Genomic DNA, 13,625 nt, shown 5'->3' with positions numbered 1-13,625 from the left:
TTTGCGCTCCGGCCCGTTGTGCTTCTCCTTCCCCGCAGAGGAGCTGTTCCTTCTTCACTCATCAGTCCAAAGTCCTGCACTCAGGACCCGGGAGAACATCTCCGCTATCACATCTGGTTCTGCCATCTCCTGCACACACTTCCCATCCCTCTTTAGTTGTCAGCAGTTGCCGTGGCGATGCCCCGAGTCCTTTCCCCCGAGTGGTGTGGGGGGGAGTCACATTAATGACTGGATCTTTGGCAACACCGGCACTTCCATCAATACACACTCCAGTCCCTCAGTCTATCAGCGTGTGTGTGTGTGTGCGTGAGTGTGATGGATGATAACGAGCTGAGATCTTGTTGTTCTCAGTGTAAGTGTCGGTGTGTATCGGCGCTCGCAGCCTCTCTTTCCTGCACAGATAAATGACAGGCCGCAAGTTGGGGCCCTGCCGGTCACCATGAAGACACGAGGAGGTCCAGGGTTCTTCCCCCGAGTTGACACCAGGGACACGCGACAGGCTGGACGTCCACGGGGTCACCCAGCAGAGCGCCGGCACACGCCAATCGTCTTCTTTCCGCTGGTGTTTGGAATCGACAAATGAAAGGAATCCTTTCTTTGAAAGGGATTGAAGTAGAAGACCTTCCAGGTCCCCCTGGAGGTGTGGGGTTGTGGTTAGGGTCCGTCAAGGAGCACCTGACTGTAGTGCTGTGGTCGCCGCTCAAGAAGGTTCCTGGTTTGATTCCAGAGGTCACACGCCCTCTGGAATCAGCCTTGGGTCTCCATGCCCAACCCCTGCCCTGCCCTTGCTGCTCATCTATGGGGAAACCGGAAGGCCACGCTCACCCACACGGGCACATTGGCGTGCACAGCTCTGCTGGTCGCCAGTAGACCTGGAGGAACCCTGCCCTGGATCTACTTCGGTGTTTGCAGGAAGGGGAGACGATCCGGCAGAGCCTGCACACGCGCCGTTAATCTGCTGCGAGTGGATTTCTTTTTGCAGGGTCTTCTCAGCCTGTCCACGGAGTCCGGACTCCATCAGGACGCCATCCGAAGAGAAGCTTGCCCCAAACTCCGAGGGACCGGCCGAGACGGGCGCATGAAAGATGGATGGATAGATGATGGCTTCACAGACCATCTGGGAATCAAGGCAGGTGGAACTCAAGTGACTCCACGGAACCAATGGAACCGATGTTCTCCAACGCCCGGCACTCTCAGCCAACATGGAGTCAGGAATGTCCAGGCAGATTTCAGGTATAGCTTTATTTCTATGGTGGTTGTTTCTACGGCTCCGAACGCCAACCCAGCTGTCTGATGAGCTTCGCCTACAGAGCAGGTCTGGACCACACACAACCTGGGCCTTCTGCCTCGACCGGCAAAAGAGATCAGAGGGTCGGAGGCGCCGGGGAACTCATCCAAACAAAACAGTAGCGATAACAGCTACATGCTAATAGCTGAGATGGTCGGACGATAGCTTTGATGTTCAGGAAAGAAACGGCAAAGATGGACGCCGCAGCAGATCAAACCCCGCCCCCTGGAACTCCTGGTGCCAGACCTCTGCCCGAGGAAGGTCCTGCTCCTCTTCTTCTCCCTCTACTCCTTCCCGGTGGACCTGAAACTGGAGCTCCAGCATCAGACTCAAGTGAGCTCCCTCTCTTTTGAGGGACACCAATGCCATGGATTCCACCGCAGGGTTCCTCCAAAGTCTCCCCCTCTGTCCAAGCAAGTGTGCCCTCTGCTCGTCATAGCCATGGATTGAAATACACCTGGAGTTGGATACACCGCAGGAGAACCTACACATGCAGCCGGCTACAGAGCGGGGATCGATGAGCCTGAGGACACCGAGCTCCTCAAAGCCCAGGAGAAACCTTGAATCGATCCCCGGGGGAGAAAAGAGGAGCAGAGGCGGTGTTTCTTCTTTCCGTCTTCCTGGGCTCCCGGCCTGAAGCTGTAATCAAATCTCTGAGCCTCTAGAGGCCGTGATCCTCCTCTGCCTCCCACGACCCCCACAAGTCCACTTCCTGGCCGGACCACCTCATGTCTTCATGAGCACCAAGGAGACCACTGGAGAAGATCCAATCTTTTCTTTCACGGATAGCATTTCCTCCATTTCTTTCAAGCCTGTGAAAAAAAAGCACAAACGTCACGCTTCCAGATGGTCCCTTACGTTCTCCAGAACCTAAGACACTCGGCCGAGGAAGCTTTAAGTTGTCCCGTGTCTGGAACCAGAGAAACGAGAGGCCTGGAAACGAGATGTTTTAGTTTGTCGTTCCAGGACTTTTCGGCGGAAGGAGGTGGACGCTCTCCATCCCGGCCGGAGTAGAACTTCCCCTCCACGGAAGAGTAAATGAATAATAGAGCGAGGGAGGAGAAGTGAAAGGACGGGCTCTTTATTAATGGATGGACTCCACCAAAAACAGATGGAGTGGGGGATGGGAGGAGGGCTGGAGAGGGAAGAGGAGGGGGAAGAAACCCTGGTCTTCCAGCACCTCCACCTCTAAGGGACGGAGGCAGCAGTCCTGTGGATGGACGGATGGAGAAGGGGCCACCTAGGACTGGGAGCTCATACTCCCTTACCTGTGTGTGTGTGCACGTACCCACTCACACACACACACATCATTCTGATTCCTATAAATCATTTACCGCCACTAATTAGTACCTCTGTTATCAGACCGCCCCGAGGTCTGCATCTGCAGACCTTCCTTCTCCATCCTGCTCCTCCTCCACCCCTGAGGAGACACGTGTGTCCCCCCTCCGGATTAGAGGCTAATTGAGGCTTAATTCAATAATGGATAAGAAATGTGCAAAAGCGCACGCATGGCACGTGGACGCCATTCAACACCTTCTGAGGAGCTCAGGGAGGGTCATTCCTGGGTCCCCTGGATCTTCCCAGGCCCAGATGTTTGCTTGCTTGCTGAGCAGAAAGCTCTTCAGCACTTTGCTCTGCCTTCAAAACAGCTCCCTGTCAGTGGTAGATACCATATCCATAAGCTTATATATACATACATGTGTTTACGTATAATATCTTGTCTTGTATTCCATGCATTTGGCCTTCGAAACCAACCTCTGCAGTTCTCAAATATCCATCGCCTTCGGCCGCCATCTTTGATTTTCGTGCCTTTGTGAGGGAAACCAGGTTCTCGTGTCCGCTGCAGGCCACCCTCGTCCTTCTGACCCTTTTTTTTTTTTTTACTTGTGTGGAATTACCATGGTAACCAGAGCTTGTAATGAGGAGAAGAAGAAAAAAAATCTGTTGTTGCCATGGCAACGAGCCACACAAACGCAGTATTTGTGTTTCTGTATGAAGAGGAGAGTACACACACTTTTAGGCTTCTAAGATCACAGGGTCATGTTGTGTTATTCTGGAACACACACACACACTGGAAGACACACATCACAGAGACAGAGTGCTCAAATAAAGCTCACTCTATTAGATTTCCAAGAATAGGCCTTTTCCATATTCTCCACACACACACACACACACACACACACACACACACACACAGATAACTGTCTCCGTGCACTCCGGCGGCGGAGCGGAGAGGCGGGGCCGAACCGGGGGCTCGGCGGGTCGTGCAGGCGGTGCAGGAGCGGAGGGAGCCCCGGTACCGGGAGGCTGCAGGACCGGACGCCGATGGAGCCCCCCGACGGAAGCCCTGCGACGGGAGGACGACAGGAAGCGATCTGCGCAGAGGAGAGTCAGATTTGAGCGGCGCACACCGGCGGATCCGGTAAGTGCGCGGCTCCGGCTCCCCCCTATCCCCACCCCGCAACCCCCCCCCCCCCCCCCCCCCCTCCCCTCAGACTGTGTCCCGGTGATGCAGGGCGGAGCTGGACGAGCGGAGAGCCGGCGGATCCCAGACCCACCGGTCCGGTGAGCTACGCAGAGCCCCGGTACCCCCCTCCAGTGCAACCGGTGCACCCCCACCCAAAGCATCCGGTGCCCCCGCACCGTAGCCCCGGTGCTCCCCCACCCACAGCAACCTGTCCGAGCGCCATCCGCCGCTTCCAGACACAACTTGCCCCGGGAGGCTGACCGGACCGGAAGCCGGTGTTCCTACGCACGTCGTCGGGCGGCGGAGGCTGCCGGCATGGCGCCGGGCTGCGGAGCCCGGAGACGCCGCCTCGCTTCCAGGCTGTCCTGCGCGGTGGCGGCGGCGTCGGCGGCGGCGGATGAGAGCGCCCCGGTCGGAGTCGCGCCCCTGTGACCGGAGGAGGACCACCGCCGCTCCGCGTCCCCCGCAGATGCGCCCGGCAGAGTCTGATGCTGGGCGGCGCTCCGGGGCTCTGGGGTCCCCGCGCCAGGATGCTGCGCCAGGTGCTGCACGCCGGCCTCCGGACCTCCTTCCACGCCCTCGGCCGCTTCGTGGCGGGACACCCGGTTTTCTTCGCCTCGGCGCCCGTCCTGCTGTCCATCCTGCTCGGGGCCAGCTTCAGCCGCTACCGCGTGGAGGAGGACGTGGAGAGCCTGCTGGCCCCCAAGCACAGCCTGGCCAAGATCGAGGGGAACCTGGTGGACAGCCTGTTCCCCATCAACCACTCCAAGCACGCGCTCTACTCGGACCTGCAGACGCCCGGCCGCTACGGCCGCGTCATCCTCACCACCCGGAGGGGGAGCGTCCTGGACCCGCTGCATCTGGACACCATCCTGAAGGTACTCGCCGCCGACGGGGTTGGAGGTCGCGGCTGCCGCCTCGCGGTACTGTAAGGTCTCTGTAAGGTCAGGGCCTTCCTGGGTGGAGTCCGCCGCGTCAGCGCGGGGTTCCTCGGGGTTCCTCCCGCAGTCGGGATCTCACCGGCTCGACGTTTCCGTACGCGTCCCCAATCGACCGAATGGAAGGGCGGATGCGTGCGCGAGTGAATGGATGAATGGATGGGAACCAAAACAGGGCCCGAACCCGAACACGCCTCCGTCCCAGGCTGTCTCTGCCACTGCCTCATGTTCTGGTCCGGGGGTTCCGGCTGTCCCCCCGCCTGGAGTTCCTCCGCCCCCGCCTCGAAGACGCTCCCGTCAGTCATCTGGACCGATGACGAGAGCGGGCGACGTCGCGGCCCCTTCGCTGACGCCAGCTGTTTGCTAACCGGGCCCGTTCGGAAAGCTTCCGCGGGCTCCTGAGACTCCAGCGCTTCTACAGGTTTTACCTTCTCAGCAGCATCATGAGCTGGCCTCCTTTCGCTGAGTCGGATGGAGCGGCCCGGAAGAATGAAGAATTTTCTACCCATAAGTACTTAAGCCTCCACCTCTGAGACGTTACGTCTGCGCGCGTGTGTGTGTGTGTCACAGCTTGTTGTTCTGACCCAGTTTATTCCCAGTGTGTGTCCTCAGACGTGTGTTTACTCCAGACAGCTGAGTTAGTGAGTGTGTAAGGACTCAGGACTCCCTGGGCTGGAGCTCCGATGGCCTGGACCTTTATGTCCAACCCAACCGCCGGCTGCCCGACCAGATGTGAAGATTCCCTTAGAGTTCGCATTAGAACCCAGATTCATGCCCACATCTATGTCTGCATTAATATCTAAACCTAACCTGGATAAAAGTTCAGTTGGTGCTACCCCGTTTTTTTTTTTGTCACACGCGAGAAATGGCGTTCCTCTGCTGTGACGCTGCACCGGAAGGCGTCTCGAAATGATGAAAAAGGCGTTCCGGTGCGTCGGTACGTGATGCCGATGGAGCTCTGACTGGTCGGGAGGTTGTGGTGCGCCTGCCGACCTCCTGTCGCATGGCTGTCCTCGTCCGACCCCCGGCACCCGAGCCCGACTACGGCCGTTCTGACCAAATCGGGATTACCCCAGGCTCTGTTTACAACTTCGTCACGAGTATTGGTCAGGTGATACCGATCAATAATCAATCATCTCCACCTGATCTGAGGGAGGGGAGGCGGACGTCAGAGATTGAGACGCTCACCCTCTCCACCACTTACTCCAGATAGGGTTTGGAGCGGTGTTAGTCTCCCTTAACGTGTGCCTCCCGTGTGATACAGCCCGCATTTCAGTCCGTGGGTTAACATGCCGCGGCTAGTTAACGCGAGACTCTAACCCGACACTAACCTCACTAACTCATCATAACCACGAGCTCAGACAGGGAAACCAGCAGAACGCTCACTTGAGGACTATTGGTCTGGACAAGGTCAGTGTCTGAACGTCAGACGGTCCCCGAGAGGTAACACACACACACACCCAATCACACACACACACACACACACACATCGCCTCTCTAAAGTGCAGTCCTCTGCCTCTGCACACCGTGGCAGACGTTGGCATAGGGCCTGTTGCTAGGTAACCAGCAGCATGGATGTTGGCACCGTGCGCTTCTCGCCATAGAAACGGAGGAGGTTTCGAAGACCACTATTGTTACCTTGTTGAGAGACACACACACACACACACACACACACACACACACACACACACCAGGGAGCCCCATAAGCAGCTGACTGATCCTCTGACTCTGCTGTTTTCCTGAACGACCAACTTTAATGGAACTTTTCTTGTCTCTCCACAGCTGGTGCCGGCGTTATGGTGCCGGCGGGAGGCACCTCATTCCACCCCTGACCCGTGTGTGTGTGTGTGTGTGCTTTGTGTCTGCAGCTCCACAGGCGGATCTACCAGATGCAGGTGACGGTTCCGGCCAGTGGCTTTAACAGCTTTAATTACTCCTTCTCTTACCTCTGCCTGCCCGACGACAAGAACGTCTGTATAATTGACGACATCATCCGAGCCATGGAGGAGATCCAGTCGGCGCGCGCCTCCAACCGCTCGGCGCCGGTGCTGCGTTACCCGATCACGCAGCTTGTGGACGGGCGACAGGCGTACATCGGCCACCAGCTGGGCGGCGTGCAGGGCTGGGGTCCTAGCGGGACTCTGCGCGGCCCCGGCTCGGGCGCCAGGAGCGAAGGCGTGCGTTCCGCCAGAGCTTTGCAGCTCACCTATTACCTCCAGACCCGCAACGGGCTAATGGACCGCGTGGCCGGCCAGTGGGAGAAGGCCTTCTGTACGGAGCTGCAGCGCTTCGCGGCGCTGCACCCTAAGCTAGGACTGTACCCCTCCACGTCCTCGTCCCTGAGGACGGACTTTCAGTTCTCCTCGGTCCTGGCCCGGCGCCCCCTGTTGGCCAGCTTGGGTGTTTGCGGCGTCCTCGCCGTGCTCTGCTGCTCCATGAGGGATTGCGTGAGGTCCAAGCCTTGGCTGGGCCTGCTGGCTCTGCTGTCCATCACGCTCTCGGGCCTCACGGCCGCCGGGATCCTCAACCTGACCGGGGCCACCTACAACTCCACGTACCTGGGTATCCCTTTCGTCATGCTAGGTGAGTTGACCGGCCCGCAGATGTTTGTCTTGCGTCTCCAACTTGTCGTCTTCAGCCGCTCATTCATTGTCATAACAACAAATGAAAATGTGGGACTTAAACAACTAAAGCCAACAGGAGCCAACAAGAGCTAACAGGAGTTAACAGGTGAGCAGGAGCTAGCAGGAGCTAACATGAGCTAACAGAAGCTAGCAGGGAGCTGCAAAAGCTGGTATCACCAGAAGCCTTTGCAACTGGGTTTGGATATTCCAGGCTTAGGGTTTGGAGACGCCTACCTCAGGGTGAATGCCAGAATTGTTTGGTGTTGTGAAGACATTTCTCTTGTCATCTGAGAGAAGAGAAATGTCTCTTGGATGAGAGGTGAGACAAGGAGGTATGTTCAAGGAGGACCTGGACCTAGCCGACCGAGATCCTTCACATGCTCAAACCTTAGCTTCACTGTGTCTGGAGTGTTTTCTGCCCAGATTTTCATCTGTTTCTTCAAATATCTCCAAACTTCACAGTCTTCCCAGCTTTATTGGAGAAACATCAACAAGGCATTTCTCCCAGAGAATAGCTCCTCCACGTCATTGCTCTTTCTCAGACCCCTCTCTTGAAACCCCCGGAGATGGCCTTCTGAGAGTAGACCAGCCCCTCCGGCACCAACAACTATGTCCCTTTAAACCGACTTCAATCCCTCAGGTGTCAACACATCTGCAGTATTTCCAGACGGGACAGCGGCTAGCATAGCATCGAACAGCGGGAACGAGAGCTAGTCTCTCTGTATTCAAGACTTGGTGCTGGTTGAGAGAAGGCAGCTGGGCGAAGATGAGGGCAACAACGTCACGCCAGGTTTTGGAGGCACCAGGCTGCTGAAGCAGGTGGTCTTCTCTACGCAGATGCCGTCCTGGGGAGCGGGATCTCGAGAAAGTCGGCCTGTGGGAACCAAGCATCTGCCAGGAGCGCCCGCTCACAACCGCTCACACACAGATGTGGTCTATGCCATAATTACATAAGAGTGGGGAGGTTGGGGAGGAGGGTAACCTGATGGAGAGGAGATGGAGGGAACGGAGACGGAAAGGAGCTACCGGTGAAAGGTGACCCTAAATGGAGGATGAGAAAAGGCTGCACAAGGCAGCTTTCTCTACACGCTCGAAGTTTGTGAGATGTTAGAACTGAATGGCCGTGACACAGGAGATCCCATCCATTCTTCTAGTCGTTGTCGACCGGGTGACGCCCTGATCTGCAGATATCTTCATATGAATCAGGAAACACAACAACACCCATCATTCGTGCAGACGGTCTTCTCCTGTTGGAACCCAATGGTGACGGCACAACCTCGAACCACAACATCACTTTCACCGTCCGTGGTCTGAGCAGACCTCCAAGACTACCAAGTAGCTGCGGCAGGTCAGGAGCACTGGACCGGGTTCTCCTGCTCTCACTGATGTGACGGGGTGGAGTTCATATGAAGACATTCAAAGGTTTTTGAAATTTTGGGTGATTTATTTGTTTTCCAACACATTCCATAAGTATCAGACTGAACCTCTGGATATAAGGGCTCAAAGTTAGTAAGTGACCACTTCTATCTGCTAATGTTGCCCTGTCAGATCTTCTCCGACATGAGGCTCCCTTAAGGGGCCACCACAGCCAATCACCCGCCTCCATCCAGAAACCTCCCTGGTCTTCCTCTATCACCTCCTCCAACCTCAGCATCTATCTTCCCAGATCTTCTCCATCCCTCTTCTGTCCGTGTCCAAACCATCTCAGCGTGACTTTATCTCCAGAACATCCTTCCTGATCTTCTCCATCCTCCTCACTCCCAAATAGGAACCTCCACATCTCCATCTTTCCTTGTTAGGTTATCTCTGATCCTTTCACACACACACACAAATACACACCCGTATCGCAGTGTGTCACCCCTGTGAAGAGTGTCAGCATGATGAGGTCATCGGGGAAAGGGGTGTGGGGGTGCACTGGTGTCATTGGTGACTCACTGTCACCATGGAAACAGCACTAGGAATCACGCTGAAAACCCTGTATGTAATGACATGAGTCCCCGCCGAAGAGACCAGACAGTGTGTGTGTGTGTGTGTGTGTGTGTGTGTGTGTGTGTGTGTGTGTGTGGCCCCAGTGAGTCCAGACTCTTTGTTAGAAATATAAATCGATTCTCAGAGCTGTTGCCGTCGGCTCAGTGCTCCCCACCCTGCCCTGGACCAGGTGGTGGAGCTGTGTGTGCAAGTGGACGTCAGCATCTCCAGACCTCCACTTTGCAGCCGCAGAATCCTGAGAGAAGGGTTTCCAAATGTGAATATCCATCATCCTATCTCCATCCATAACCAGAAGGCATATGGTTTCCACTGTGTACTGCAGACGTGTTGTCAGAGGTCAGGTGCGGCGAAGCTCAGCATGAACGGAACTCGTTCATCTCGCTTATCGGCGCGTTATCGTTTTCATTCGAACGCTTCTTGTTCACAGTTAGGATCTTCAAGGTATCTGAGACCTGCGTGACGGCGCTCCTTCTTTGCAGGTCACGGCCTCTTCGGCTCCTTCGAGATGCTGTCGTCGTGGAGGCGAACGCGGGAGGACCAGCACGTGAAGGAGCGCGTGGCGAGTGTCTTTGAGGACATCATGCTGCGCTTCTCCGGCTCCACGATGCTCCACCTGATGACCCTGGGTCTGGCCGCCTCGCCGCTCACAAACATGGAGGCCGTCCGTCTCTTCTGCCGCACCGCCGCCCTGGCCGTCGCCATCAGCTACCTGTACATGCTCTCCTTCTACAGCTCGTGTCTGGTGTTCACGGGCTACCTGGAGACGGGCTACAGGCACGGCTGCTTCTGCAGGCGGGTCCCCAAACCGGACCGCCTGGACGCCAAGCCCGCCTGGTACCGCTGCCTGATGTACACGCGCTACCAGGACGAGACGCAGGCCGCCCACGCCCACGCGCTGAACCCCAACCCCACGCACACCTACGCACACCCTCACGCCGCCAGTCACCCTGTTGCACACACACACGCCGCTAACTCCACACGCCCGCACCCACCCCCCCATTCCCACTTCACCGCCGGCACCGACCCCCATCCTCAGGACTCGCACCTCCTGCTCGGCTGCGTGCGCCACTGCTACGGGGACTGGATCACCAACACCTACGTCAAGCCCTTCGTGGTTCTGCTGTACCTGGTGTACATCTCCTTCGGGCTGATGGGTTTCCTGCAGGTGAGCGTCTTCCTCGGGAAGGTCAGACAGTTCCGCCGGGATGGCGGAGCTGCTACGCGACCGTCGATCCGCCGCCGGCCGATAAGCCGCGTCGGCGTCTCTGAGGCTCAGCTGGTGAGCAAAGACGGGTCTCTTTCTTCCACGTGCGGCGCGGCCGGTCGGCAGAGCCGGCCGTTAGCCGCCGGCCTCAAAGCTCCCACGGCTGCGGAGCGGAGATACCGAGCCCAGGCCTCCTGCTCGCTTTGAGATACGGCAAAGACTAATAGTGTGGGGGCGAGCGGGGGCGGGGGGGGGTATCTGTGTTTGGTTGACGGTGAGAACTTCAGCTGGAGGTTATTTTCCGACCGAGAGTCTGAACCCTCCGCTTAAAGCGTGTTGGTTGTTGCTATAGAAACAGCTTTGAGGCTTTTCCATGGGAAGCCTCAAAGCCGCCGCCGAAGCGAGCCGGGGTCGCCTTCCCCCGGCTTTCGGCGGGCCGCACGACGGGTGGGAACGGGAGCCTCCATCAGGGAGGAGCAAAATAGAATCCAGATAAGTGATCTCAAAAGGTGCGGGAGGAACGTCTGAGCAGGAAGTCGCGGGTTAGCAAAGATCGCTTCGCTATGACGACGTGAACGTTGGTTTACCTCATCGCACACGGCCGTGAGGCCGGAGTTCCGTCTTAGTCCAAACGTGTGCCGCGGTAGCCGCCTCCGTCACCAACGGGACTCTGTGTTTTCTGTGCAGGTGGCCCAGGGATCCGACCCCAGTGCACTGGTCGCCATGGATACGGCCACCGTGCTGTACACGCAAGCTCAGCAGCGCTACTTCAGCTCGTACTCCCCCGTGATCGGCTTCTACATCTACGAAAGCGCCCCCTACTGGAACGCCTCGGTGCAGCGGGACCTGCTGGAGTACGCCAAGGGCTTCCAGCGGATCAGCTGGCTGGAGGCCTACCTGGCCTTCCTGTCCGAACGCAACCAGTCCACCAGCCAACCGCGGGAGAACTTCACCCGCACGCTCCGCCACGCCTTCCTCCGGGAGCCGCGGTTCGCACACTTTGCCGACGACATCATCTTTGCGGAGCGGGGCCAGGGCGAGGAGCCCGACATGGCGGCGTCCCGCATCTACCTGGTGGCCAAGACCACGGAGAACAAGCGCGAGGAGATGTCGGTGCTGCTGGACACCCTGCGCCGCCTGTCGCTGACGTCTCGCGTGCGCTTCCTGATCTTCAACCCCTCTTTCGTTTACCTGGACCGCTACGCCGCCGCCGTCGGCTCCCCGCTCAGACACTCGCTGCTGGCCGTGCTCTTCCTGCTGGGCCTGTCCTCCTTGGCCGTGGTGGAGCCCCTGGTGTCGCTGTGGCTCGGCCTCACGCTGCTCTCCGTCCAGTTCGGCGTGCTGGGCTTCATGACCCTGTGGGGCGTGGAGATGGACTGCATGTCGGTGCTGTGCCTGATCCTGGCCCTGGGGCACTCGGCCGACTGCAGCGGCCCGCTGCTCTGCGGCTTCGCCTCGGGCCACGGCGACAGCCGGACGCGCTGGGTGAGGGTGGCGCTGGAGCGGCACGGCGTGCCCTCGCTGCAGACGCTGTTGTGCTACGGCGCGGCGCTGGCGCCCGTGGGCCTGGTGCGCTCCAACCTGACGCGCACGCTCTTCCGCTGCCTGGCCCTTACCGCCGGTTGCTCGGCGCTGCACACGCTGGCCTTCCTGCCCACCCTGCTCACCTTCCTGCCCCCTTCCAAGAGTCGCGGACACCGGCCGGGGGCGGAAGGCCAGAGGCCGGAGGTGGAGTGCGTGGAGATGAACGACAGCACCCGGGTGGTCGACCAAATCACAACGGTCTGACCCCGCGGGGGCCGCCTTCGGTTCGCGTTTATACCCACCTCGGGTTGCCACGGTGACCGGGGAGGGGAGGGACGGTAACATCACGCATCCACGGCCACCTGCTCGCTGCTTCTCGGGCCCTGCACACGAACCGGCTCTTCTCCTTTCCGCCCGGTAACGGATGTTCTCACACCCTCCGCTTTTGATTTCTCGTCGCTTTTTGATTTCACGCTTCACGCGCAGATCCCGCCCCGAAAACACCAGGCGTCATCTGTACACCTCCACTCTTTCTACTTCGGTGCCGGACTAATAAAAGCACTCGAGAAAACCAGGTCTGCCGTGGTGTGGCCTTCACTGGAGGAGGAGTTCCGTGGACGGGAAGCTTCCGGGATCCTCCGGGGCAAACCTGGATCCCTCCTCGTAAACACTTGCTGCAGTGCTTCTACTTCAGTACATTTACTGCAGTATATTTACAGATACAGCAGTCCATTTATGCCAGTATTTTTAATACATTTAATGCAGAACATTTACTCCACTATGTTTCCTTACATACATTTACTGCGGTAAAGTTACAGGAGTAATTTTACTTCAGTACCCTTTCAGTGATCTGGCAGGATTTTTTCCAGCCCACAGGTTTTGCATGCCGGCGAAACCATACGTCGTTTTCTCGCACAGTGCGTGTGTGAGTGTGTGTGTGTGTGTGTGTGTGTCCAGATTAGAGGTTCACATCCACATGTCCATTGCTGGTATTCAAATCTCAGAGTCTGTCTTGTTCCTCTTTGATTGGCTCCTGAATGGTCCTTCACTGATCAGAGGTCGTCTCCTAGGTGACAAGGTCATTGTGAGTGGATATGATGTCAACAACAATCTCAGGCTTCAGGAGCACAAACACATTAGAAACGGACGTTTAATCACCTGGGCCGGCTCGCAGGGGACTCCATGGATGGATGGAGGGATGGCGCTGCAGGCTGGGGAAAATGTAACAGGTTCAGAATGAATTGCTATCCCAGCTTAATCAGATTACAGTCCCCAGGATATTATGGGATGTGGGAGGATTCACCGCTGTTTGGTTTCCACATGAAGGCAGAAGGTCTGAGCTGTAACCACGGCGGAGGAAGCGGACGGCGCCTCCGAGATTCACATCACCTCCGTTTTTCTCCTTATCGGGCCCGAGGTCAGCCGTCGTCATGACGACAAAGACAAACCGGACTTGGCTTTATCCCGGCGGCCCGGGTCCTGATGTTTAACCATCACACCACATGTGGAAGGAGGTGTCTGTGTGTGTGGGTGTGTGTGTAGAGGGTTGGCAGGTTGACAGAGAAAAGGGCTCTTTAACTGACAAGGGTCT

The 13,625-nt window shown here is 57.5% G+C and overlaps 1 protein-coding gene and 1 long non-coding RNA gene across 2 annotated transcripts; one reads left to right on the top strand and one right to left on the bottom strand.

The window, feature by feature from the left end:
• Positions 1-1,388: 1,388 nt before the first annotated feature.
• LOC147232193 (uncharacterized) lies at positions 1,389-3,374 on the bottom strand. Its single transcript, XR_015106541.1, has 3 exons — positions 3,044-3,374; positions 2,822-2,941; positions 1,389-2,100 (listed from the first exon to the last, which is right to left on the bottom strand). It is a non-coding gene; the product is annotated as an uncharacterized LOC147232193 (long non-coding RNA).
• A 165-nt stretch (positions 3,375-3,539) lies between these two features.
• Positions 3,540-12,804, top strand: ptchd1 (patched domain containing 1). The gene is made up of 5 exons (XM_086151541.1): positions 3,540-3,710; positions 3,804-4,633; positions 6,562-7,276; positions 9,786-10,471; positions 11,198-12,804. The coding sequence occupies exons 2-5, from the start codon at positions 4,244-4,246 to the stop codon at positions 12,296-12,298; spliced, it is 2,892 nt and encodes a 963-aa protein (XP_086007667.1). The 5' UTR covers positions 3,540-3,710; positions 3,804-4,243; the 3' UTR covers positions 12,299-12,804.
• Positions 12,805-13,625: the final 821 nt, after the last annotated feature.

Source organism: Fistularia commersonii, chromosome 8 (genome assembly GCF_037954325.1).
Source record: "Fistularia commersonii isolate RoL2024-O1a breed Wild chromosome 8, RoL_Fcom_v1.0, whole genome shotgun sequence".
Classification (NCBI taxonomy): Eukaryota; Metazoa; Chordata; class Actinopteri; order Syngnathiformes; family Fistulariidae; genus Fistularia; species Fistularia commersonii.
Note: the sequence above shows the minus strand (reverse complement) of the source record. Positions and strands in the feature narration are given on the sequence as shown.